The 25,908-nt window shown below is 53.2% G+C and overlaps 1 protein-coding gene and 1 long non-coding RNA gene across 3 annotated transcripts in view; one reads left to right on the forward strand and one right to left on the reverse strand.

Annotated features, from left to right (window-relative positions):
• Window positions 1-7,205: 7,205 nt before the first annotated feature.
• LOC113886426 lies at window positions 7,206-11,266 on the reverse strand. The gene is made up of 2 exons (XR_003509438.1): window positions 11,227-11,266; window positions 7,206-7,880 (listed from the first exon to the last, which is right to left on the reverse strand). It is a non-coding gene; the product is annotated as an uncharacterized LOC113886426 (long non-coding RNA).
• A 990-nt stretch (window positions 11,267-12,256) lies between these two features.
• Window positions 12,257-25,908, forward strand: part of MACROD1 (MACRO domain containing 1) — a 155,094-nt gene continuing 141,442 nt past the window's right edge. For both annotated transcript variants that reach the window (XM_027532570.1, XM_027532569.1), the window contains exons 1-3: window positions 12,257-12,741; window positions 22,888-22,989; window positions 24,096-24,212. In XM_027532570.1, the coding sequence (XP_027388371.1) occupies window positions 12,444-12,741; window positions 22,888-22,989; window positions 24,096-24,212 (517 nt within the window). In that variant the 5' untranslated portion in view covers window positions 12,257-12,443. The remainder of the gene's footprint in view (window positions 12,742-22,887; window positions 22,990-24,095; window positions 24,213-25,908) is intronic.

The following is a 25,908-nucleotide window of genomic DNA, read 5'->3' on the forward strand; positions in this document are numbered from 1 at the left end:
GGGATAGACTACCCATTCCCAGTATTCTAGGGCTTCCATGGTGACTCAGCTGGTAAGAATCTGCATGTAATGCAGGATACCTGGGTTTGACCCCTGGGTTGGAAAGATCCCCTGGAGAAGGGAATGGCTATGCACTCCAGTATTCTGGCGTGGAGAATTCCATGGACTATCCATGGCGTAGCAAAGACTCGGACATGACTGGGTGACTTTCACTTTCACTCCTTTAGGATTGACTGGTTGGATCTCCTTGCAGTCCAAGGGACTTTGAAGAGTCTTCTCCAGCACCACAGTTCGAAAGCATCACTTTTTCGGCACTCAGCTTTCTTTATGGTGCAGTCCTATTTGTGACGGCAAAGGGAACAGCACCCGACCCCACGTATACCCGTGGAGGATACCGGGAACCACGGTGTTGTCTCCTTAGGATGGAGTATTAGTAGTGTTCAAAAGAACAAGCTGGTGGATACTGACAGGAGAACATGCCCATGATGTACCGTGGAACAACGGAAGTTAGTCATGGAGCAGTGTGTATGAGAAAAAAGAAAGTGTATATCTTCATATACACAGGATATGCACGGGAAAAGTCTAGACGGATACACAGCTAACTGCTCAAGTTTTGCTCCTGTGGATGGGGAATGGGGAAGGGTGCTGGATTAGTTTGGTAGGGCTGCCATAACTAAATACCGAAGATTTGGTGGCTTGAACCACAGAAATTTTCTGTCTGGAAGTCCAAGATCAAGGTGCTGGTAGACCTGGTTTCTTCTGAGGTCCCTCCCCTTGACCTGCAGACAGCCGGCTTCTCACTGTTAACTCACGTGGTCTTTCCTCTGTGCAAGCATGCACTCCAGGTGTATGTCCAACTTTCCTTTCTTTTGGCTGCACCATGTGGCTTGTGGGATCTCAGTTCCCCAACCAGGGGTTGAACCTGGGCCAAGGCAGTGAAAGCCCAGAATCCTAGCCACTAGGCTACCAGGGAACTCCCAAACTTTCCTCTTCTGATAAGGACACCAATCAGATTAGATCAGGGCCCACCCTGAGGGTCTCATTTTAATTTCACCACCCCTTTAAAAACTGTCTCCAAATACTGTCTCGTTGTGAGATATTGAGCATTGGGAATTTAAAATGTGAATTTGGAGAGGGGACATAATTCAGCCCATAACAGGGGTTTTCAATTTTTATTATGGTGTTAACATTCGTTACAACGAGCACTACTATTGGGGAGTTTCGTATATTTCAAGACAAATGTCCCCAGAGCACCCACCTCCTTCCAGGCCTTCTCTGAAGTTAGAGGGGGGCAGCCAGTGCCCTCCCTCAGCCAGCTCCAGGTCTCCAGCTCCAGGTCTCCAGCTCCCGGCGTTCTGAGGCCTGTCCCTGAGGAAGACAGGGTGAGCCCCTCTGGGTCACTGGCCAGGCCCTCAGACTCGCCCTGAGAGGAGGCATGCGGAGAGGCCTCTGCCAGGCAGGCCTATAGTTTACACGTACATACTTCGGACGTGTAATACCTTGTAACCCATCTTTCCCTTTCACACCTCTCAATAGAATCAGATCAGATCAGATCAGTCACTCAGTCATGTCTGACTCTTTGCGACCCCATGAATCGCAGCACGCCAGGCCTCCCTGTCCATCACCAACTCCCGGAGTTCACTGAGACTCAAGTCCATCGAGTCAGTTATGCCATCCAGCCATCTCATCCTCTGTCGTCCCCTTCTCCTCCTGCCCCCAATCCCTCCCAGCATCAGAGTCTTTTCCAATGAGTCAACTCTTCACATGAGGTGGCCAAAGTACTGGAGTTTCAGCTTTAGCATCATTCCTTCCAAAGAAATCCCAGGGCTGATCTCCTTCAGAATGGACTGGTTGGATCTCCTTGCAGTCCAAGGGACTCTCAAGAGTCTTCTCCAACACCACAGTTCAAAAGCATCAATTCTTCGGTGCTCAACTTTCTTCACAGTCCAACTCTCACATCCATACACGACCACAGGAAAAACCATAGCCTTGACTAGACGAACCTTTGTTGGCAAAGTAATGTCTCTGCTTTTGAATATGCTGTCTAGGTTGGTCATAACTTTCCTTCCAAGGAGTAAGCGTCTTTTAATTTCATGGCTGCAGTCACCATCTGCAGTGATTTTGGAGCCCAGAAAAATAAAGTCTGACACTGTTTCCACTGTTTCCCCATCTATTTCCCATGAAGTGATGGGACCGGATGCCATGATCTTCGTTTTCTGAATGTTGAGCTTTAAGCCAACTTTTTCACTCTCCACTTTCACTTTCATCAAGAGGCTTTTGAGTTCCTCTTCACTTTCTGCCATAAGGGTGGTGTCATCTGCATATCTGAGGTTATTGATATTTCTCCCGGCAATCTTGATTCCAGCTTGTGTTTCTTCCAGTCCAGCATTTCTCATGATGTACTCTGCATATAAGTTAAATAAACAGGGTGACAGTATACAGCCTTGACGAACTCCTTTTCCTATTTGGAACCAGTCTGTTGTTCCATGTCCAGTTCTAACTGTTGCTTCCTGACCTGCATACAAATTTCTCAAGAGGCAGATCAGGTGGTGGTATTCCCATCTCTTTCAGAATTTTCCATAGTTTATGGTGATCCACACAGTCAAAGGCTTTGGCATAGTCAATAAAGCAGAAATAGATGTTTTTCTGGAACTCTCTTGCTTTTTCCATGATCCAGCGGATGTTGGCAATTTGATCTCTGGTTCCTCTGCCTTTTCTAAAACCAGCTTGAACATCAGAAAGTTCATGGTTCACATATTGCTGAAGCCTGGCTTGGAGAATTTTGAGCATTACTTTACTAGCGTGTGAGAGGAGTGCAATTGTGCAGTAGTTTGAGCATTCTTTGGTATTGCCTTTCTTTGGGATTGGAATGAAAACTGACCTTTTCCAGTCCTGTGGCCACTGCTGAGTTTTCCAAATTTGCTGGCGTAATGAGTGCAGCACTTTCACAGCATCATCTTTCAGGATTTGAAAGAGCTCAACTGGAATTCCATCACCTCCACTAGCTTTGTTCGTAGTGATGCTTTCTAAGGCCCACTTGACTTCACATTCCAGGATGTCTGGCTCTAGGTCAGTGATCACACCATCGTGATTATCTGGGTCGTGAAGACCTTTTTTGTACAGTTCTTCTGTGTATTCTTGCCATCTCTTCTTAATATCTTCTGCTTCTCTTAGGTCCATACCATTTCTGTCCTTTATCGAGCCCATCTTTGCATGAAATGTTCCCTTGGTATCTCTGATTTTCTTGAAGAGATCCCTGGTCTTTCCCATTCTGTTGTTTTCCTCTATTTCTTTGCATTGATCGCTGAAGAAGGCTTTCTTATCTCTTCTTGCTATTCTTTGGAACTCTGCATTCAGATGTTTATATCTTTCCTTTGCTCCTTTGCTTTTCACTTCTCTTCTTTTCACAGCTATTTGTAAGGCTTCCCCAGACAGCCATTTTGCTTTTTTGCATTTCTTTTCCATGGGGATGGTCTTGATCCCTGTCTCCTGTACAATGTCATGAACCTCATTCCATAGTTCATCAGGCACTCTATCTATCAGATCTAGGCCCTTAAATCTATTTCTCACTTCCACTGAATAATCATAAAGGATTTGATTTAGGTCATACCTGAATGGTCTAGTGGTTTTCCCTCCTTTCTTCAATTTAAGTCTGAATTTGGCAATAAGGAGTTCATGATCTGAGCCACAGTCAGCTCCTGGTCTTGTTTTTGCTGACTGTATAGAGCTTCTCCATCTTTGGCTGCAAATAGAATAACTATACAATATTGGCCACTGAAGCAGATAGTAAAATGAAACTAGGCAGGTTATAAAATATGAAGACCACATGACAACCTGGATGAAGGGAGGTGCAAAACTGTGATACACAGCAAAGATGTTAGGGGGACCCGGGAGGTGCAGGGGTTCATCTATCTGAATGAGGCAGTATAAAGAAGAAAGATGGCATGGTGAGATGGGGTAGGGCTTTAAAATCAAGCCTCTGGGGAGAAGCGTGCACTGCCTTGGAGGTCTGTTTACTTCTGGCAGTTCTCCTGGGTCCTGCTCTGGTCTTAAATCTCAGACCAGAAGCAGGAACCTCTCTCACTGTCCTGTGGTCCTGCACCTCGCTGCATGTTCAGTCCTGCTGAGGTGGGGACTCTGCCCCTCTGGGTAGCTTTATAATCCTGCATGGGGTGGAAGCCAGGAAAGCAAACCCAGAATCTTGGTGCCAGTTTAGGAAGTTTTGTCATCATTGTGCAAATACCCAAGTGTTTATTAAGTGTTTTGAAACACTTTCGTCAACCTGCCCATTTGTGATTCTCATCAGAGAGGGATGGGTGGGAGACAGCCTGCAGTGATGGCTGTAACAGTGCCTCCTATCACCCCAGTGTTCTTGCCTGGACAATCCGATGGGCAGAGGAGCCCGACAGGCTACAGTCTACGGGGTCGCAAGAGTCAGACACAACTGAGTGACTAAGCACACATCCCAGTGTACCCATCCTTGACAGTGGGGTTTGGCTGCTTCTCCCATGAGGAAGTGAAGTCCGTTTCTCCACTTCTTGGATTCTGGGCTGGTCTTGTGACATGCGTTGAATGTCGTGACCGTGTGAATTCTGTATGACAGACTGTGGTGAGAGCAAGGCGGTATGACTTCGGAGTCGGGCCTCAAGAGGCATTTTGCAGCCTCTGTTGTGGTCCTCTAGGAGCAGGGCCTTGGGACCAGTGTGCTGTGAAGATGCCCAGTCTGGCCTAGTGGAGGCCAAGTGGGGCAGAACCAAGGGACCTTGCTGACCGCCAGCACCAACCGCCAGCCACATGAGTGACACCATCCTGGGCCCCCAGCCCCAGGTGGGTTGTCAGATGACTGTGGCTGCAGGAGTGACCCAGACAAGACCAGCAGATGAACCTTCCTGCTTATCCTAGCCCAAACTGCTGATTTAAAGGCCTGGTGGTTATTTTAAGGCAATAAGTTTTCAGTGGTTTATTGAGGCAGCAAAACATAACTGAGACAGTATACAACTGAATCTAAGTTCATAAACAGCGTTTGAATATTTAAGAGAACTGATTGACCATATTTATATGTTTAATCTATTAGTGGATAAAAACTGCTAACTGATTAGGAAAAAATATGCTTGGCTTGGAAGTGGGGAATGGAGTGGGGGATGAAGGCCTCTTTACCCTCTACTCCCTCCTTGTTTGTAAAGAAAAAAAGAACAAAAAAGAAAAAAATATGCTTGTTAGATGTGTGAGTCTCTTATGCTGAGTTTGAGGCGTTTGAGAGGACCAGCTATTTCAACTCTGTAAAATGTAGTTTAAAATCTATTAGGGAATTTAATTACCTATATTTGTAATTGGCATTCATTTTTAGAATTTAATCTGTTGAACCTGTGAGTTAATTAAATATTCATCAAAGACTAAGTGAAAGTAATTATTCTTATTTTAATACAAAAATTAGATTTATAAATAGAAAACTAGATTTGCAAGTTGCATTTGGATGCTTAAGAAAAGCTAGTTCTTTTAATTTATAAGTTTAATAAATACAATATTCACTTAAACACAAGCAGCAGTAGGCAGCTTTTCTCTGCACGAAGCCCCTTCCAACATTAAAAGCCCTCAACAGACAACACCAGGTGTCCGCACCCCCACTGGACAAGTCGGCATTCCAGACGTGCACACCTTTGCTTCTGCGAGTCCCTGGGCCTGGAATGCTCTCAACACACACACAAATCTTTGGTACCTGGCAAGATTTTACCTTTTCTTTCTTTTTTAAAAGAAATAGTAACTTATTTATTTTCGACTGTGCTGGGTCTTCGTTGCTGCGCGGGCTTTTCTTCAGTTGTGAGCTGGGGCTACTCTCTAGTTATGGGGAAAGGGCTTCATTGTGGTGGCTTCTCTTGTTGGGGAGCACGGGCTCTCGAGCACACGGGCTTCAGCAGTTGGGGAGCACGGGCTCTCGAGCACACGGGCTTCAGCAGTTGGGGTGTGCAGGCTCTCGAGCACACGGGCTTCAGCATTTGGGGTGTGCAGGCTCTAGAGCACACGGGCTTCAGCAGTTGGGGTGTGCAGGCTCTAGAGCACACGGGCTTCAGCAGTTGGGGTGCGCAGGCTCTCGAGCACACGGGCTTCAACAGTTGGGGTGTGCAGGCTCTCAAGCACACGGGCTTCAGCAGTTGGGGCGCGCAGGCTCTCGAGCACACGGGCTTCAGTAGTTGGGGCACGCAGGCTCTTGAGCATACGGGCTTCAGCAGTTGGGGCGCGCAGGCTCTCGAGCACAGGGGCTTCAGTAGTTGGGGCACGAATGCTCTCGAGCATACGGGCTTCAGCAGTTGGGGCGCGCAGGCTCTCGAGCACAGGCTCAGTAGTTGTGGCACCTGGGCTTAGTTGCTCCGAGGCAACTAAGGTCTTCCCGGATCAGGGACTGAACCCACATCTCCTGCACTGGCAGGTGGATTCTTTACCACTGAGACACCAGGGCAGTCTCAGATTTTACCTTTTCTAAAAGGTCCAGCTGAAACTCTGTGACGAGGTCCTTCCTTGCCAAGTCAGAATCACATTTCCCTGCCTAGACCTGTCAGGCCTCTTTTAGGCCAAACCCTGGTGGGCTGTTGGTTGGGACGTTCTCTATCCTGGCTGTCGTGTGAGAACAGAGCTGAAGAAGAGCAAAAAGAAACAGAAGGACTAGTTTCGATGCCGAGGGTGTCTGGGGTGCTTCTGTGGCCTGGCTGTGGGGGACGTGGATTTCCAGCTCTGTGCAGAAGGCAGCCTCCTCATGGGCACTGAGACTTTCGATGTCTGGGTCCCTGCCTCTCCCTTGTTCTGCTCTCCAGACTTTGCCGGGAAGGGTGTAGTCTGCAGGATCATGCCCCTCCCACCACCAAAGATGTCCACATCCTAATCCTTGGAGCATGTGAATGTTACCTTACGTGGCCAAGGGACGCTAAGGTTGTGGATAGAACTATGGCTGCTCATCAGCAGACTGCAATGGGACGTCGTCCTGGGTCAGCCCAGTCAGTGGAATCACAAGGGCCTTGAAAGTGGAAGAAGGAAGCAGAAGAGTCAGAGCGAAAGGCCACCAAGGAAGACTGGTGAGACGCAACGCTGCGGGCTTTGAAGATGGAGGAAGGGGCCCGCGAGCCAAGGAACATGGGCGGTCTCTGGCGGCTGGTGCAGACACTTTGTTTTTTTTAGCCCAGTGAGACCCACGTCAGACTCCTGTTCTACAGAACTTTAAGGAAATGAATTCTGTTTATTCTTTAAGTTGCTAAATTTATGGGAATTTGTTATAGCAACAATAGGAAACTGATACACAGGGTCACCCACAGGCTTCATTGCTTGAATCAATGACATCTGTGTGATCACTTTCCGGACCACAGATGGGAACTGAACAACCTTGATTCAAGCGTGGCCTATGACTCCCACAGGCCATGTCAACCTTGGGCCAGTCCAGGCTTCTCATCAAATCCTGGGGCAGTGTGTGGCGGCATTTACTGAGTTTATAGAAGTAGAGCAAATGGGCGTAGAGGGCTTAACTTGGCGCCAGCTGAGACCTAGTCCCCTGTGAGTGGCTGCCATCCTGGAGGCAGTTGGCGAGGCCCTTCTGGCACTACTGAGTTATTGGAGAAGCAGCAAGTGGTGAGGTGACCTCAGGCCTGACACCTGCATCCTGAACAAATCTTGCTGAACTTCTCTGGGAATGGCGCAGGCCTTGCTGGTGGTCCTGGAGTGTTGGCGGCCCTTGGCCCTTCCTTCAGGCTCCCTGGCTTCTGATTTACTCTCTGCCCGCAGGTCTCCCTCTGATCCACTCGGGCACCGCAGTGGTGCCAACTGCATCTGCCGGAGGGTTCGGTGCTGCTCCTCGCAGCCCTGTGAAGAGTTCTTGCCACACTCAGCACCAGAGAGGCCTGGAACACAGGGTGGGTTTGTAAGCAGTCAGACCTGAGCACTGACTTCTTAATTTACAGCTCAAGAAGCAAGTCACAGGGGGCCAGTGTAGCCCAGTAAGAAAGAGCAAAGTTAGTACTAAAACCTTCCTAGAAACCCTGGCTCTTTGTTCCAGGTTATAAAAATACCCACTATAGGGAGTTCCCTGGAAGTCCATCAGTTCAGTTCAGTTCAGTTGCTGAGATGTGTCTGACTCTTCGACTCCATAGACTGCAGCACACCAGGCTTCCCTGTCCATCACCAACTCCCAGAGCTTGCTCAAACTCATGTCTCTCCAGTCGGTGATGCCATCCAATCATCTCATCCTCTGTCATCCCCTTCTCCTCCTGCCTTCAATCTTTCCCAGCATCAGGGTCTTTTCCAGTGAGTCAGTTCTTCGCATCAGGTGGCCAGAGGATTGCACCTTCAGCTTCAGCATCAGTCCTTCCAATGAATATTCAGGACTGATTTCCTTTAGGATGGACTGGTTTGATCTCCTTGCAGTCCAAGGGACTCAAGAGTCTTCTCCAACACCACAGTTCAAAAGCATCAATGCTTCGGCACTCAGCTTTCTTTATAGTCCAACTCACACGTCCATATGTGACTACTGGAAAAACCATAGCTTTGACTAGACAGACGTTTGTCGGCAAGGCAATGTCTCTGCTTTTTAATATGCTGTCTAGGTTTGTCATAGCTTTTCTTCCAAGGAGCAAGCGTCTGTTAATTTCATGGCTGCAGTCACCACCTGCAGTGATTTTGGAGCCCAAGAAAATAAAGTCTGTCACTGTTTCCATTGTTTCCCCATCTATGTGCCATGAAGTGATGGGACCGGATGCCATGATCTTCATTTTCTGAATGTTGAATTTTAAGCCAACTTTTTCATTCTCCTCTTTCACTTCCATCAAGAGGCTTTTTAGTTCTTCTTTGCTTTCTGCCATAAGAGTGGTGTCATCTGTGTATGTGAGATTATTGATATATCTCTCAGCAGTCTTGATTCCAGCTTGTGCTTCATCCAGCCCAGCATTTCGCATGATGTACTCTGCATATAAGTTAAATAAGCAGGGTGACAATACACAGCCTTGACTGAAGTCCATCACTTCAAGGCAAATAGATGGGGAAACAATGGAAACAGTGACAGACTTTATTTTCTTGGGCTCCAAAATCACTGCAGGTGGTAACTGCAGCCATGAAATTAACAGACTCTTGCTCTTCGGAAGAAAAGCTATGACAAACCTAGACAGCATATTAAAAAGCAGAGACATTGCCTTGCCGACAAACGTCTGTCTAGTCAAAGCTATGGTTTTTCCAGTAGTCACATATGGACGTGTGAGTTGGACTATAAAGAAAGCTGAGTGCCGAAGCAGTGATGCTTTTGAACTGTGGTGTTGGAGAAGACTCTTGAGTCCCTTGGACTGCAAGGAGATCAAACCAGTCCATCCTAAAGGAAATCAGTCCTGAATATTCATTGGAAGGACTGATGCTGAAGCTGAAGGTGCAATCCTTTGGCCACCTGATGCGAAGAACTGACTCACTGGAAAAGACCCTGATGCTGGGAAAGATTGAAGGCAGGAGGAGAAGGGGATGACAGAGGATGAGATGGTTGGATGGCATCACCGACTGGAGAGACATGAGTTTGAGCAAGCTCTGGGAGTTGGTGATGGACAGGGAAGCCTGGTGTGCTGCAGTCCATGGGGTCGCAAAGAGTTGGACACGACTGAGCAACTGAACTGAACTGGAAGTCCAGTGGTTAGGACTCTGCACTTTCACCACCGTGAGCCCAGAGTTCAATCCCTGGTCTAGGAACTAAGATCCCACAGATCAGATCAGATCAGATCAGATCAGTCGCTCAGTCATGTCTGACTCTTTGTGACCCCATGAATCGCAGCACGCCAGACCTCCCTCCATCACCAACTCCCGGAGTTCACTCAGACTCATGTCCATTGAGTCAGTGATGCCATCCAGCCATCTCATCCTCTATCATCCCCTTCTCCTCCTGACCCCAATCCCTCCCAACATCAGAGTCTTTTCCAATGAGTCAACTCTTCACATGAGGTGGCCAAAGTACTGGAGTTTCAGCTTTAGCATCATTCCTTCCAAAGAAATCCCAGGGCTGATCTCCTTCAGAATGGACTGGTTGGATCTCCTTGCAGTCCAAGGGACTCTCAAGAGTCTTCTCCAACACCACAGTTCAAAAGCATCAATTCTTCGGTGCTCAGCGTTCTTCACAGTCCAACTCTCACATCCATACATGACCACTGGAAAAACCATAGCCTTGACTAGACGGACCTTTGTTGGCAAAGGGATGTCTCTGCTTTTCAATATGCTATCTAGGTTGGTCATAACTTTTCTTCCAAGGAGTAAGCGTCTTTTAATTTCATGGCTGCAGGCACCATCTGCAGTGATTTTGGAGCCCCAAAAAATAAAGTCTGACACTGTTTCCACTGTTTCCCCATCTATTTGCCATGAAGTGATGGGACTGGATGCCATGATCTTCGTTTTCTGAATGCTGAGTTTTAAGCCCACTTTTTCACTCTCCTCTTTCACCTTCATCAAGAGGCTTTTTAGTTCCTCTTCACTTTCTGCCATAAGGGTGGTGTCATCTGCATATCTGAGGTTGATATTTCTCCCGGCAATCTTGATTCCAGCTTGTGCTTCTTCCAGCCCAGCATTTTTCATGATGTACTCTGCATAGAAGTTAAATAAGCAGGGTGACAGTATATAGCCTTGACGAACTCCTTTTCCTATTTGGAACCAGTCTGTTGTTCCATGTCCAGTTCTAACTGTTGCTTCCTGACCTGCATACAGATTTCTCAAGAGGCAGGTCAGGTGGTCTGATATTCCCATCTCTTTCAGAATTTTCCACAGTTTATTGTGATCCACACGGTCAAAGGCTTTGGCATAGTCAATAAAGCAGAAATAGATGTTTTTCTGCTTTATTGACTATGCAAAAAAGGAAAATGGCTGTCTGGGGAGGCCTTACAAATAGCTGTGAAAAGAAGACAAGTGAAAAGCAAAGGAGAAAAGGAAAGATATAAACATCTGAATGCAGAGTTCCAAAGAATAGCAAGAAGAGATAAGAAAGCCTTCCTCAGCGATCAATGCAAAGAAATAGAGGAAAACAACAGAATGGGAAAGACTAGAGATCTCTTCAAGAAAATTAGAGATACCAAGGGAACATTTCATGCAAAGATGGGCTCGATAAAGGACAGAAATGGTATGGACCTAAGAGAAGCAGAAGATATTAAGAAGAGATGGCAAGAATACACAGAAGAACTGTACAAAAAAGGTCTTCACGACCCAGATAATCACGATGGTGTGATCACTGACCTAGAGCCAGACATCCTGGAATGTGAAGTCAAGTGGGCCTTAGAGAGCATCACTACGAACAAAGCTAGTGGAGGTGATGGAATTCCAGTTGAGCTCTTTCAAATCCTGAAAGATGATGCTGTGAAAGTGCTGCACTCATTACGCCAGCAAATTTGGAAAACTCAGCAGTGGCCACAGGACTGGAAAAGGTCAGTTTTCATTCCAGTCCCAAAGAATGCTCAAAATACCGCACAGTTGCACTCATCTCACACGCTAGTAAAGTAATGCTCAAAATTCTACAAGCCAGGCTTCAGCAATACATGAACCGTGAACTTCCAGTTGTTCAAGCTGGTTTTAGAAAAGGCAGAGGAACCAGAGACCAAATTGCCAATATCCGTTGGATCATCGAAAAAGCAAGAGAGTTCCACAAAAACATCTATTTCTGTTTTATTGACTATGCCAAAGATTAACATGTTTATGTTAAAAAAAATAACGTAACTCCATGCTTAGAGTCCTTGTAAAAAAAAAAATAAGAAAAATATAAAGAAAAACATCACCCCAATTCTTACACCGAGAACGCCACTTGAAACTCTCATTTTCTGTCTTCAAATTCCAGGACTTCTATCCTTGCCTCCCGAGTTGCTCCAGATTCGGTTCCAGCCGCGGCCCCGCCCGCCCCTCGGGCTAAGAGGCAGAGGCTCAGCGGCCTGGGTAATAGTCGCCCAACCGGACCTACCCGTTCGCCTCACCTCCCCCCGGCCGGCGGGGACGCGCGGCTCCCGGGGACTGCGGGTAGGGTGGGGCCCGGGTGACCGGTGAGGATTTACGCCCGCCTCTGTGCACTCGGCTGGAGAGGCAGAGACGGAGACAGGGTCGGAGGCCAGAGGCGTCGCCCACTAGGAAGTTGGAGGTTGCCAACTTCCAGCCCCGAGGGGGGGTGCACGGCGGGCGCACGACCATTTGAGAGCCGGGCTCCAGCGCTGTGCGACTCGGCTGGCTGGGCGGGGCGCGCACGTGTGTTTACGAGTGCGGGGGGGGGCCTGTCTGCGGCCGGGACTACAAGTTCCAGGGTGCCCAGCGGCGCGCCTGGGTTTTCTGGCCGCGCGGCCCGCTGGCTCCCAAGCAGGTCGCCTCGGGCTGGCACGCGCCACCTGGTCCCCAAGTAAATAAGGGAGAGACTCCCTGAGCTTGGTAAATAGAGTCTAAGTGGGCGGGGAGCCGCCCAGCGCCGCCTGCTCATGTTTCTGCAGAGCCGAGTGTCCCGCCTCCTGGCACAGCTGCGCGCGGCGGGGCAGCTGCTCGGCGCCCCGCGCCCCTGGCCCGGCCCCTCGCCGGGTGCCACGAGGACCCGCAGTAGTGCGTGCGGTCCCCCGGCGTCCCTGAGCGCGCACCACCCGCGCGCGCGGACCTCAGCGGGAGTTGGGGCTTGGGGGGCGGCGGCGGTGGGGCGGAGAGCCGGGGTGCGCACCTGGGCCCCCCTGGCCATGGCGGCGAAGGTGGACCTGAGCACCTCCACCGACTGGAAGGAGGCAAAATGTAAGTGTAAGCAGGAGGGGGGCGCGAGGGCGGCTCTCCGTGGGCATTCTCCGGCTGGACAGCACCCCACTAGCCGCCTCGTCCACCCCAGAGAACTGGGGAAGTTAAGGTCCCATGTGCCTGGTATGGACCCCCCTCCCGTTTACAGCCATGCCCCACATGTGCCCAGCCCCGGAAACTACTTCCCCCGGACCCGGTCAAGGGCCCCAGTCGGAGGCAGTGTGAGGAGGGTGGCCTCACCTCACTGAAAGGGGTCGCGGGGCTCCCCCAGAGAGCACCCAGGACCTCGCACCTAAATCTGTTGTGTAGGAGGGAAACTGAGGCCCGGAGCCTGCGCCGAGTAGCCCACGGTCACTTGGAGTTTGCTTCAGATCTCACAGTAGGCTCTCAACTCCCCCGGCTTTGCAATACTGTGGTTTCTCCAGTGGTGACATTTTAGACAGAGTGGCAGGGAATGGGCTTTGGGGCTGGCATCCCACCTGGTGGGATCAGATAGCCACAAGGAACGGGCCTCCCTGGGCAGGCCGGCCACACCTCCCCCCATGCCCCCCGGGGCCTGCCTCTCTGGGCACGTGGTCTGGTGCCCTTTAGCCCTTATCGTTGGCCTCTGGACACTTGTGAGCTGTCTCTGCCTCATTCCTGGGGGACACAGGGCGGAGGAGGGGGGCGGGGCGGGGCCGAGAGGGGAGGTTGTGTCTGTGAGAACAGTGACACCCCTGCTCCCCACACCCAGGAATCAAGCTAGTTCCTCCGGCTGGGGCGGCGGGGGGTCGGGGTTGGGGTTGCGGCGCGGGCCATGAGTCCTGGTGGGCATGAGTCCCAGGGCTGGACTCTGGGCCAGAACAGAAGAGGGAAGGCAGGCAACCTGATCTGCGGAGCCTGAAATAGCCCCGGCTGCTAGTCTAGCTGCCCCTGCCCTTCGGGGCATGCTCCTTGGCCTCCTGTGACCATTCCCGGCTGGATCGCCTTTCAAAAGGGCAGGGACGGCAGCTCATTGGCTGGGACTTGCGGTAGCGAGGGTTCAGCCAATGGGGCTGGGGAGGCAGGCCTGGGGCGGGCCGCGGTTGAGGGTTAGGGGAGGCGTCCTCTGGGATTGGAGGTAGAGTTCAAGATGAACTACTCCTGTCGTTGAGTTGCAATGCCTTCGCTGGGATCTTAAAGCACCAGCCGGAAGCACTTGACTTTGCTCCCGGGGCAAAAGGAGAGCTTGTCACCCCTTCAAGCCCTGGCCCCCCGAACATCCAGGGTCAGGGTGGGGAGTGGGGAGTGGCTCCTTGGCACGGGGACTGTCCCCACAGGGAGCCCTGATTTCCCTTCTTCGTCAGAGAACAGCATCCCAGGGTGGTGGGAAGGAGAGCTTGGAAGGCTGGAGGCCCAGACACCTGTTCCTGGGTCTGCCGCTTTCTGTAGGATCCAGCTCTCCGCCCCTCCCACTCCTTGCCGCCGCTGAAAACTTCCAGACCTCTTGAAGTTGATGGGCCAGGAATTCCCAGGCTGCTGTGGTGTCTGTCTGCTAGGATTTGAGATTTCCATTCATTTGGTCCGTTTTTATCCAGCGCCTTCTGTGTGGCCAGCACTGCCGTGCTGGGGAGAGAGGCGGGGACCCTCCCCTCATGGAGCTCAGGTGAAGAAGCAGGAGGATGTGTTAGGGCACTGAGACAATGCCCAGTAAAGGTCGGTGCTTGAAGAAGACGTGGCGGGCAGGGCTGCCTGAGCTCCCGAGTTCATGCAGGCAGGGGCAGTGTGGGGAGGCTGGGCTTGTCCCAGGAACCCCAGACCTAGGTGGAAGCCCCACCCCGCCAGAAGCCATTAGGTGGTAGTTTGTGGGGGTGACACAGAAAGATCGTGTTTTAGTTATCTGTTGCGGCTTGGCAACAGGCTACCAGGACACTTAGTGGCTTGAAACAGCAAACGTTTGTATTATCTCTCAGTCCCTGAGGGTCTGGAAGCTGGGAGTAGCTTAGCTGGGTGGTCAGGCTCAGGGTTTCTCAGGAAGCCGGGATTTGGTTAGAGGTAGAGAGGGCCCTTCCCAGGGGCCTTGCTCCTGTGAAGTGGCTGCTGGCTTAAAGGCCTCTGGTCCACATTCAAGGGGAGGGGAATTAGTGTCCACCTTTGGAAGGGATGAAGATCAAAGAATTGGGGGCGTATTTTTAAAACCACCACACTGGGAGACTGCCTCAAGTGGCTTCTGCCTCTGATTAGGGTTCAAGCTTTGATCTTTTATTTATTTATTTGACCGTGCTGCTCAACTTGCAAGATCTCAATTCCACGACCAGGGCCTGAACCCAGGCCATGGTAGTGAAAGCCCAGAATCCTAACCAATAGGCTGCCAGGGAACTCCTGGAGAAGCTTTGATCCGGGAAGATCCCCACACTATTTCTTCATTACATTCATTTACATGTTCAGCTGAGTTATATTGTAAAGTACATCAAGTGTACAGACCTTAAGTGTACAGTTGGTGTACTCTTTATTTTTTGGCTGCATGGCCTGTGAGATCTTAGTTCCCTGACCAGGGATTGAGCCCGGCTCCATGGCAGTGAAAGAGCCAGGTCTTAACCGCTGGCACGTGTTGCTCAGTCGTGCCCGACTCTTTACAACCCCATGGACTCTAGCCCACCAGGCTCCTCTGTCCATGATGATGCTCCAGGCAAGAATACTGGAGTGGGTTGCCATGCCCTCTTCCAGGGGATCTTCCTGACCCGGGGATCGAACCCACATCTCCTGCACTGCAGGCAGATTCTTTACCACTGAGCCACTGGGGAAGCCCCTCACCTCTGGACTGCCAGGGAATTGCTGCAGTCGGTGTACTTTTACGTAGGTATCCAGCTGTGCAACCGCTGCTCTGGTCAGTAGGTAGAGCACTGCCATTGCCCCGGAAGGGGCTCTTTCCTTTGAGCTGTAAGGGGTAAATCAGTACCCCTTACAGCTAATCTTTCTTCTGTCTCTTCATTTTGTTTTCTCTTGAACTTCATGTCAGCAGAGGCATACACGCAGCGTGTAAGGTCCTTTTACTCGACGTCTGCGGGATCCACCCACATTACTGTGTGCCAGCGGTTCGCTCTTCCTCGTTGCTGGGTGGCATCCCGTGGTGTGGCACAGTTTTACGTGCAGTCTTCTTGTAGCCACTTGGTTTCCAGTTTGGGACATTTGGGAGTAAAGTTGCTCTGAATATCCTTGCACGTGTCTTTGATGGACACATGCTCGCCTTTCTGTGGAGGATATACCTACAAGGGCGGCTAAACTCTTGTCTGTGCCTGAGATGATCCTCTCTCAAAGACTGGCACATAGTAACCAAACTCACAGGAGACTAATGCATAGTTCAGAGGGTTGAGGTGCTGTTCATGGTGGGAAATAGAATAGTAGCGGATCTGGAAACTCGTGCGCCTGGGCAGGGCCTCCACTCCCTGTGGAAAAGCCATTGTTGTTCGGTCGCTAAGTCGTGTCCGACTCTTTGCGACCCCGTGGACTGCATCGCGCCAGGCTTCCCTGTCCATCACTGTCACCTGGAGTTTGTTCAAATTCATGTCCATTGAGTTGGTGATCGCTAGAGCGATCTCATCCTCTGCCACCCTCTTCTCCTGCCCTCAATCTTTCCCAGCATAACTGTCTTTTCCAGTGAGTTGGCTCTGGAACTCACTGGAATTAACCATCAGGTGGCCAAAGCTGAGCTTCAGCTTCAGCATCCATCCTTCCAATGCATATCCAGGTTTGATTTCCTTTAGGATTGACTGGTTGGATCTCCTCGCAATTCAAAGGATTCTCAAGAGTCTTCTCCAGCACCACAATGTTAGAAGCCAAGTTGTAGTCTGAAGTTTGTTCAGCAGCATGTGCTCTCAACTAGGGAGATGGTGGAGTGACTTGGAAGCGGATCCCGTTGTCCTGAGCACACCCACCCACCTTCCTCAGGCAGTTGCTCAGTGTTTCAGCCCAAACGCAGAGCTGAGTGCCTGCTCTGGGCCCCAAGGGCAGCAGCCTCAGTTCATGGTCCAGTGGGTCCTCTGGACAGATGGCCACATTCGGCCTGGGCTCTGTGCATTCCTTTGTTCTGGCTTTAGGCTGACAGCCCACGTGTATGGACCTGTTTTCTCTCTAAATAAGTAAATACCATCAGGCTGGATCTTCCACCCAGGAGACATTCAGTCTTTTTGAGAGATCTCTGCAGTATCTAATTTCACTGGCCATGGGTTAATTCTTTTAGCCTAATTTCCTCAGTTCTAGGATGCCTCATTATCCCCACCCCAGGTTATGCCTTTTCATTAGAAAGAGTGTGGAAACAGTCCTGCTATAAGGTGTGTCAGTGTGAGGGGGCTTAAGGTCAGGCAGTGGGGGCTTTGTCATCACAGGAGGGGCCTGGCCTCCAGAAGAAGGGCAGGTCCCTTCTGGCCTGCAGTAGGGGTGGAGCCGTGTGCTAAAAAGAGAACGGACTTTGGGGTCATCAGACACGGCAAGCCCCAGCACCACTGCGTCCATGCTCCCTGAGCCTCAGGTTCCTCATCTGTAAAATGGGACCAACAGCACCCAATTTGTAAGTTGTGCTAGGATCATGTTAGAAACCGTTTTGTACACAGCAGCCAAGGGTCCCCAGCGGCCCCCCTTCCTTGCCACCCCTCAGGTCTGTCTCCTCTCTCTGCTCTGTTCTGGCCCTGGAGACACTGGGCTCATGTAAACCTGTCTCCGCCATGGTCTCGAGTGCTAGAGCCCTGACCCACTCCTTCTCCCTGGGGCTCGGGATCAGGCCCATGTGTTCCAGCCTGTCTGCACAAGGCGGGGCGAAGCCTGATTTCAACCCCTGTGGGCTTTTGCGCAGAACGGACAATTCATCTGATTGGACTGCTGAACTGGGAAAATTTCCAGGCACACCTGGGAATTGGGGGGCCTCTCCCACCTGTCTTCTGGGAAAGCAGCCTTGGCACATGCCAGCGCAGGGGGGTGGCAGGGGGGCCTAGGAGGGTAGATAAGCTCCAGCGTGCCTCGTGCTGTCTCCCCATGGCTCCTCGTGCTATCTCCCCTTGGCTCGTGCCACAGGCTTTGACGAGCACCTGCTCTCCGGGGACGGGGAGCCTGGGTGACTAATGCCCCTGCCGCAGGGTTCCCAGAGCCCAACCCTTATCAGCCCTGCCCACCTGGCCTTCTCCAGAAGAGAAGGTGCTCACCAGCCGACCCTCAACCTTTCCCAACACCGTCGGGAAGCGCCATAAAGACACTTCTTAAAACACATCATTGAATTCCTGTTCGCCCACTGCACTTTATGGTTCTGGCACAACCTGCTTCCTACAGCTCAGCTTTCGTGCCTGGGAGCTGCTGAAAGCTTCGTCTGGGGTCAGACCTCCCCATCAAACTTTACTGCAAACATCTTTTTTCCAGCACCTGTTTCACTGAGCTGTGAAATACTCTCACCTCTCCAAAAAAGAAAGAAAATTAAAGCGTATGTTGTACATCTTTTATAAGAAAAATAAAACTCACTTGTGCTTTAAGTCTGCACCTGTGCTTCTGGCAGAGGGAGGTAGTGCGTGTCAGAAATGCGTGGGGTAGGACTTCTCTGGTGGCCCAGTGGGTAAGACTTCTCGCTCCCAATGCAGGGGACCTGGGTTCGATCTTTGGGCAGGGAATTAGATCCCACATGCCGCAACAAAGACCCAGCACAGCCAAATAAATAAAAATATATATTAAAAAAAAGACATGCGTGGGGCGCATGCCCACCCTAGGGTCCTGCCTCTCCTCCTGGAGCAAGTTGAGGGAGCCTGGGGGCAGCCCCCCTGGCAGGTGAAGCTGAGGCCCTAAAGACAGTGCTCGGGTCCTCAGCTGGTTTCTCCTCTCCCATAAATCAGACTAGCACCGCCTGTAGCTCTTCCGGGTCACCACTTTGCTCTGGAGATGTACGAGGACTTGGCACCCCGCACACCGGCCCTAGGAGGTACGCACTTGGGGACCACAGACCGGAAGGGCAGGCTGACAGGTGTCCCCAGGGCTGGCACCTAGACCGCTGGTGGCCACGCAGGCAGCTCTGGCAGTCTTCATTGGCTGTCTCTGGGAAGTAGAGCTGTGTTTTGGTCTTTGCTGGAGAGAAGGGGGGCTGGGGGGGCTGGGAGTCACTCAGAGCAGGCCCCGGGTCCTGGGGGGGACAGTGCAGGACAGAGCCCTGGGCCAGCTTCTGCCCTGGGTTCCTTCTGCTTGCCTGTGACCAGGGCCAATTGCTCAGCTGCTTTTGTAGAGCAAGGTGGTGGTCTCTGCCAGTTGGTGTCTGCTAGGGGACATGAGCCATCTCTGGGTGCCTGAGGCTGCCCCAGCTGGAGGAACTCCGCTATGGGAGTCCTGTGGGGTCGCCTTGGACCAGCCCCTCCGGTGTCACAGCATGGGCTTTCGTTGGCCACAGTCCAGCCGGCTGTGAGCACTGGTACTCGAGTACCCTGAGACCTCAGAGGGGGACTTTGGTCACAGTTGTGCAAGATGACAAATATGGGGACCCAAAGAACTTAAAAGGGCTTTCCTGTGGCTCAGATGGTAAAGAATCTGCCTGCAATGCAGGAGACTTGGCTTCGATCCCTGGGTCAGGGAGGTCCCCTGGAGAAGGGAATGGCAACCCACTCCAGTATTCTTGCCTGAGAAGTCCGTGGACAGAGGAGCCTGGCGGGCTTCAGTCCACGGGGTCGCAAGGAGTCAGACAGGACTTAGCGACTGAGCAGCAGCAGCAGATCTCACCCCCAGGAAGGAGTGAGTGTGTCTGATGTCTGGATGGCGCCCGACAGCTTCCTCTGCGTTTTCACAGCCACCTTCTCGCTCATAGCAAGCTCGGGTGCTGGGGAGGGCCTTCCTCACCCCCGTTCTAGAGATGAGAAAACTGAGGTGGGGAGGGTGAGCGCCTTGCGCATGAACACGACAGTCGGAGGGCATGAACCCAAACCTGGGGGGCCGAGGAGCAAGAGCGGAGTGGAAACCCCTGCACGGCCGGGCCCTGGGCCAGTAGGGGCCTCGGACAGCTGGGGAGGCACCCAGAGCCTAGCTTTTGCTCTCCAGTCCAGCTGCTGTAGATCTCGCTCCATTCCCCACGCAAAGGCTCTCTCCTACATCAAGGCTTTTGAACGTGCTGCTCCCTCCTCCCAGAAGACCCTGTCCTTTCAGCAAACTTGCCCTCAGCCTTCAGGTCTCAGATCCTTGGTTCATTGATTCACCTCAGGGACCCTCACATGTGCCCTATGCTGTGCCCAGTGCTGGGAATCCAGCATAAATACGACCGGTCCACATACGGCCAGGGTCAAGCAGAACACAGATGGTAGGGCAGGCAGCTATTCTGGGGAGGGGGAGGGCCACGAGGAGGGGGCAGTAAAGGAAGACCAGGCGGGAGGCACAGCAGGCGCAAAGGCCCTGAGGCAGGCAACAGCGTGGCTGCTGGGGGATGGAAGGCTCAGGGTTGAAGTGCGGTAGGGAGGGTAGCATGGGAGGAGGTTGCGGAAAGAGGCGGGCTCTCCAAGCAGGGGTAAGCACCTGGAGTTTGAGCTGAGCTTTGCACCGAGAGACTTCTGACTGAGATCTCTGGGCTGCTGTGTCAGGGTGGGCACCGGGAGTCAGCTGGGAGTGGGGGCTTCCGGAGGGCACTGCTGTTGCTGCTGCTAGGGAGCAGTTAATGATGGAGGCTTGGCCCTGGAGGGGATAAGCAGAAGGCCTGGCTTCCGTGGTGTTGTGGGGATAAATCTGACAGTCTGCAGATGGATAGAAGGGGGAAGGAAGAGAAAGGAAAGACCCCTGGTTGGGGGCCCCAGCAAAGTCTGGGGCCACCCACTGAGAAGGTAGGAAGGACGGAGGGGTCCCAGGTTCAGTTCTGCACGCAGAGAGTTTGGGGATGAGAGCAGGCTGCAGGCTTTGGGGGGCAGTTGCTCAGAAGAGATGAGAAGCTGGTGGTGCACCCGGGATTTGGGATGCATGGAACTGACGTGAAGACCGTGGGAGAGAGACTTCCCTGGTGGTCCAGTGGCTGGCACTGCCTTCCAGTGCAGGGAGGGTGTGGGGGGTGTGGGGGGTGGGGGGGGGGTGGGGGGGGTGTGGGTTCCACCCTTGAGCTGAGATCTCACATTCCCTAGGGCCAGAAAGCCAAAACGTTTTTCAAAAAAGCCAGAAAGGATATTGTAACAAACTCAGCAGAGACTTTAAACATGGTCTACATAAGAAAAAAAAAATCTTTAAAAGAAAAGAGGGTGTGGATTAAGGAAGAAGGGAGGCCACAAGGAGGCTGTGGAGGGCCAGGGAGCGGCCTGGGGCCAGGAGGCGGGGTCCAGAGAGGGAAGGAGGGGTCTGGGGTGCTGAGCACACAAGGGAGTCCAGAAAGGGCCACTGAGTGAGTTCAGGCGGCCAGCATGGTGCCTCTGACCTTGGCCTTGACAGAGAGGTGGGGCTGGGGGGAGGAAGACGTGGAGACAGAACTTAGGCGGTGGAGGAGAGCGGCAGAGAGAGGAGGCCACAGCTACAGTGCGTGGCATGCGGGGTTGAGGGAGGGTTCTGTTTTCGTAGAGCGGGTACGGGAGAAGGTGTTTGAGGGCAGCCTGGTGGAGGGGGAGCGCAAGAGGAGTCCTTGGGAGGTGAGCTGGGCAGCATCGGCTGGGAGGATGGACCTTTGTGCCCACTGACCCGAGAGAGGGAGAACGCAATGTGGGCAGGTGTATGTGTGTGGGGGGAGGCAGCACCCCATAGCTGTCTGACTGGGAGGAAGAGTGGAGGAGGCTTGGAGAGGGAGAAGGGGGAGGAGGGACTCACTTCCAAAGCAGCAGCTGCCTTGGCCACCTGGGGGAGATGGAGAGTTTAGAGGGAGCCTCTGGTAAGTTGGTAGGAGTTTTCTCCAGTGATTTGCCGCTCCTGGGGCAGACCGGACACATTGGGGGTACTTCTTCCAGGAGGCTGGTCTGGCCTCCTCTCTGCTCGGTCAGGCCCCAGACCTCACCTTGCCTCCCAGCGTGGTTCGTGTGTGCGTGCTAAGCTGCTTCAGTCAGATCCGACTCTTTGTGACCCCGTGGACTGTAGCCCACCAGGCTCCTCTGTCCATGGGATTCTCCTGGCATGAATACTGGAGTGGGTTGCCATTTCCTTCTCCAGGGGATCTTTCCGACCCAGGGATCAAACCTGTCTCTTATGCCTCCTGCATTGGGTTCTTTACCGCTGGCGCCACCTCGGAAGCCTGGTGCATGGTGGGAGCTCAGTAGAAACCTGTTAACCGACTGATGTGTGTTCAGACTGCCAGGGAGAGGCAGAGCCTGGATGGAGTGGTGGAGGGGAGCGGGTTGACTGAGCCCGGCTGCCCTGGTGGCCTCGGGCCGGCAGGGGGAGCCCACGAGCTGCAAGCCTGGACCTCCGCTCCCCTGCCTGGTGTGGCCCAAAGGGAAGACCAGGCCCAGCAAGGGGAACCAGCCTGGGTGGACCCAGAGTCTGTGAGTGGATGAGGAGGGCCTAGCTTCCCACTCAAATCACTAGCCGTCTGACTACAGGTGGCCTCCTAACCTTCCTGGGACCATTTGCTCATCTGTAAAATGGGGACGATTCCAGCCATGCCCTTGAGTCAAACAGGGGGACACCCCAGCGGGGCATCTGTGGGTAGGGAGCCTTCTGGCAATGCAGGGGCCATGCCGCAAACAGGTACCACACCTACTTGGTTCTGCCGGCCTGTGAGGAGGACGGTTGTCCTGGTTCCCTGTGTCCCGCTGCCTACACATAACAGCAATGATGATGTAACTGATTGATGATGTAACTGATTCAGTGCCACCAACCTGCCTGGCCTTAGCATGTATGAGTAAGCTTGAAATCACTCTGCAAGGGCTGTCTTAATCCCCATTCTATACATGAGGATACTAGGGGCTCAGAGGTGTGGAAGCAGCTGGCAATTGGGAGAGTTTAATTCTGAACCCCTGAGAGACACCCTCCACCTCCACAAGCCTCAATTTCCCTTCCTAACAAAGGGGGTGGGGCAAGCTCTTCCAGGGGACCCTCCTTCCGCATGCCCTCCCCTTGAGCTTGCGGAAGGGTGAATGCACAGGGCTGCTTTGCATCCTTGGACAAAGCGAGCCTTCTCTGGACGGCAGACAGGAGACCTGTGGGCGGTGGGGGGGGGCCCCTGGGCTGCTCCCCTCCCCACCCGCCTGACTGTCCCGCCCCATCCCGCTGCAGCGTTTCTGAAGGGCCTGAGTGACAAGCAACGGGAGGAACATTACTTCTGCCGGGACTTCGTCAGGCTGAAGAAGATCCCGACGTGGAAGGAGACGGCGAAAGGTAGGCCCTGATCTGGGGACCCAGCTGGCTGAGCGTGGTGTGGTCCCTGCAGACCCTTGTCTGGGGAGAATTGTCCAGACAAGGCCAAAGAGAGGAAGGGTGGCGGCATTTATGAGTGCTTGCTCTGCACCGGGCACTTTGAAGCGTCACCTCTTTTCATTATTAACACAGCCTGAGGTAGGTTTGGTAGTTTGTTGAAAAATGATTTCTTTCTTTCTTAAAAAAATATTTATTTGCTTGGCTGCACCAGGTCTTCGTTGCGGCCTGAGGGAGCTTTGGTTTTGGCTTTAGTGCAGAATCTTAGTTGCAGCATTCGAGATCTAGTTCCCTGATTAGGGATCGAACCTGGGCCCCCTGCACTGGATGTGTGGCGTCTTAGCCACCGGAGCCCCAGGGAAGTCCTTGGTTTGGCTTTTATCCCCGTTATGTCATTGGGAAACTGAGCCTTAGACGCGTGATGCCATGGCTGCTAGAGCCGGGATTTGCCGGCCTGGTGCAGTGGCCTGCGGGTCAGCGTCCTCATGAGGACCTCAGCCCTGCACGTTGCAGAGCTGGTGACCGGGAACCTGGGCCAAGTCACGTAGTGCTCCCAAGTCTCAGGTGTTTGTTGTTGTTTAGCTGCTAAGTCGTGTCCGACTCTTTTGCGACCCCATGGGCTATAGTCCAGCAGTCTATGGCTCCTCTGTCCATGGGGTTGTCCAGACAAGAATACTGAAGTGGGTTGCCATTTCCCTCTCCAGTGGATCTTCCCGACCCAGGGATTGAACCCTCCTCTCCTGCATTGGCAGGCAGATTCTTTGCCACTGAGCCACCTGGGAAGCGTTAGGTCTGGGTGACCCAGTGTGTAAAACGGGGATGGATGGCAAGGCTTCTCTACCTGTGTGTAGCATTGCTGTGAAGATTCAAGGAAATGAGTGTGTGCTGCACACAGGAGTAGGTGCTTGGTCAGTGTGAGCTGTCCTCAATCTGGTCATCGGTCCCTGTGAGGCACCCTGCCTTTGGAGGCAGAGGGCGGTTGATGCGGGTTTGCCTGACCAGGGACCCTGGTGGCTCGCTCCACCATGGGGGCCTCCCCGTGACCACCCCTCAGCCTCTGCTTGTTCCAGGGGTGACCGTGAAGGTGGAGGAGCCCAAGTACAAGAAGGACAAGCAGCTCAACGAGAAGATCTCCCTGTTCCGAGGTGACATCACCAAGCTGGAGGTGGATGCCATCGTCAATGCCGGTGAGTGGGGCCTTTGGGCCGGGCCTGAGTCCGAGACCCCGGCGGCCGCCTCGTCCCTGTGCCAGGCCTGCTCGGACGCCACCTGGCTCCAGTGAGGCTCTGGTTGCCACTTGAGGGTGGCCTGCTGGCGCCGCGGATGCCTCTCCCCGTGGAAAGCCTGACCTGCCGTGTCAGGGATGCCTTGGCTGAGCTGCCTCGAAGCTCTGAGACCCATTAGCAGCCGGGAAGGGAGAGAGCTGGGCTGGAATCGCGCAGGGCGGCCCTGCCAGGAGGGCAGAGGCCAGAGGGGGTGGTCCGACCTCAGGGGCTGCAGATGGCCCCGAGCACTGCTTTTCTTCCTCCGCCTCCTGCCCACCCGGCCCCGCTCTGAACGGGGGGCGGGCGAGGGAGCACGTCGGGGAGCGTGTTGGGGGAAGGGTAGGGGGCAGAGGCCCTGTGCCCATGCTTGGCTCCCTGCAGCATCTTGCTGGCTTGGCCATTTCTTGTGATGTGTTGAGGAGTCTGCTGTTTCTCTCCCTTCTCGGGAGCAGGAGAAAGGTGGTTGTAATCCTTCCAGGTGGTGGTTGTCTGGCCGAGGTCAGGAGTGGGGTGTCAGGGGACGGTCAAGTCCAGCGGGTACTCACATGGTTCAGGGGACAAGGGCAAGTGGGATCTGTACTCCCCTCCCCCCACTGTGGCACAGGCGGCACGGGAAGGAGCCTCCTTGTTAGAGAAAGGTTCGCAGACCTGGGCGGACCCTCTTGTCTGGACTTCGATTCACAGGGAACCTCTGCTGTGTGAGCCCCCCCGGCCCAGCTGCGCAGTCTCGGGCACCCCAGGAGGGTCTCGAATCTCCTTTGTCTCACCCTTGGGCTTGCAGCCATTGGCGGACCCCAGAGCTGCCCGGGGTGTGGAGTGGCGGAGTGACTGGTTCTGGGTGGTGCCCATGCTGCGCTGGCTAAGTGACAGGGCTCGAGAGACCTGGGGAGAGGGGCAGCTTGGCCCCTCGGTGCCTGCGTGTCAGTGGCTGGGGCTGTCCTTCCGGCAGTGGCATTGCGAGTGCGTCTCCTCGCTGATGTTCACAGACCTGTATGGCCACAGGGGTGTTCCTTCCCCCCACATCGCCTGTCTCAGGGCACAGGTGACCAGTCACGGGAAGGCAGGAGTTCTGACTCAGAGCAGAGGAGGTGGGATTTCTGCTCTTGTGTTTCTCTCGGGCCACTTGGATGGTGGGTGGCAGGGAGGTCTCCATGTGAGGGACTCAGGGCTAAGACAAGTCATAGTGGCCCAGAGGAGAAGGGTCTTTTTGCTGCCTGGACCCTGGAGGGCTGGTCTGGGGTGGAAGGACCAAGCCGTGGGGCCCCGGCTGAGGGGACAGTGCCACAGCACTGTGAGGCTGCCCTTCCTGGTGCCCTTGACCCTGCAGTCACTGGCAAGGGTGTGCGAGGTGCCCCGCTGATGTTCTGGTTCCATCACTATGTCGTGTCCGACTCTTTGCGACCCCATGGACTGCAGCATGCCAGGCTTCCATGTCCTTCACTGCCTCCCGGAGTTTGCTCAGGTAGGTTGGCCAAAAACTTTGAGTTTTTCCTTAACATCTTATGGAAAAGCCCGAGTGAACTTTTTGGCCAACACTATGCCCTTCTTTCTGAGCTGCAAAGCAGCCAGAGGGAAGCGTGGGACATCTTGTCACCTCCTTCACAGCCAGGTGGATGGT

Source organism: Bos indicus x Bos taurus, chromosome 29, assembly GCF_003369695.1.
Source record: "Bos indicus x Bos taurus breed Angus x Brahman F1 hybrid chromosome 29, Bos_hybrid_MaternalHap_v2.0, whole genome shotgun sequence".
NCBI classification, from domain to species: Eukaryota; Metazoa; Chordata; class Mammalia; order Artiodactyla; family Bovidae; genus Bos; species Bos indicus x Bos taurus.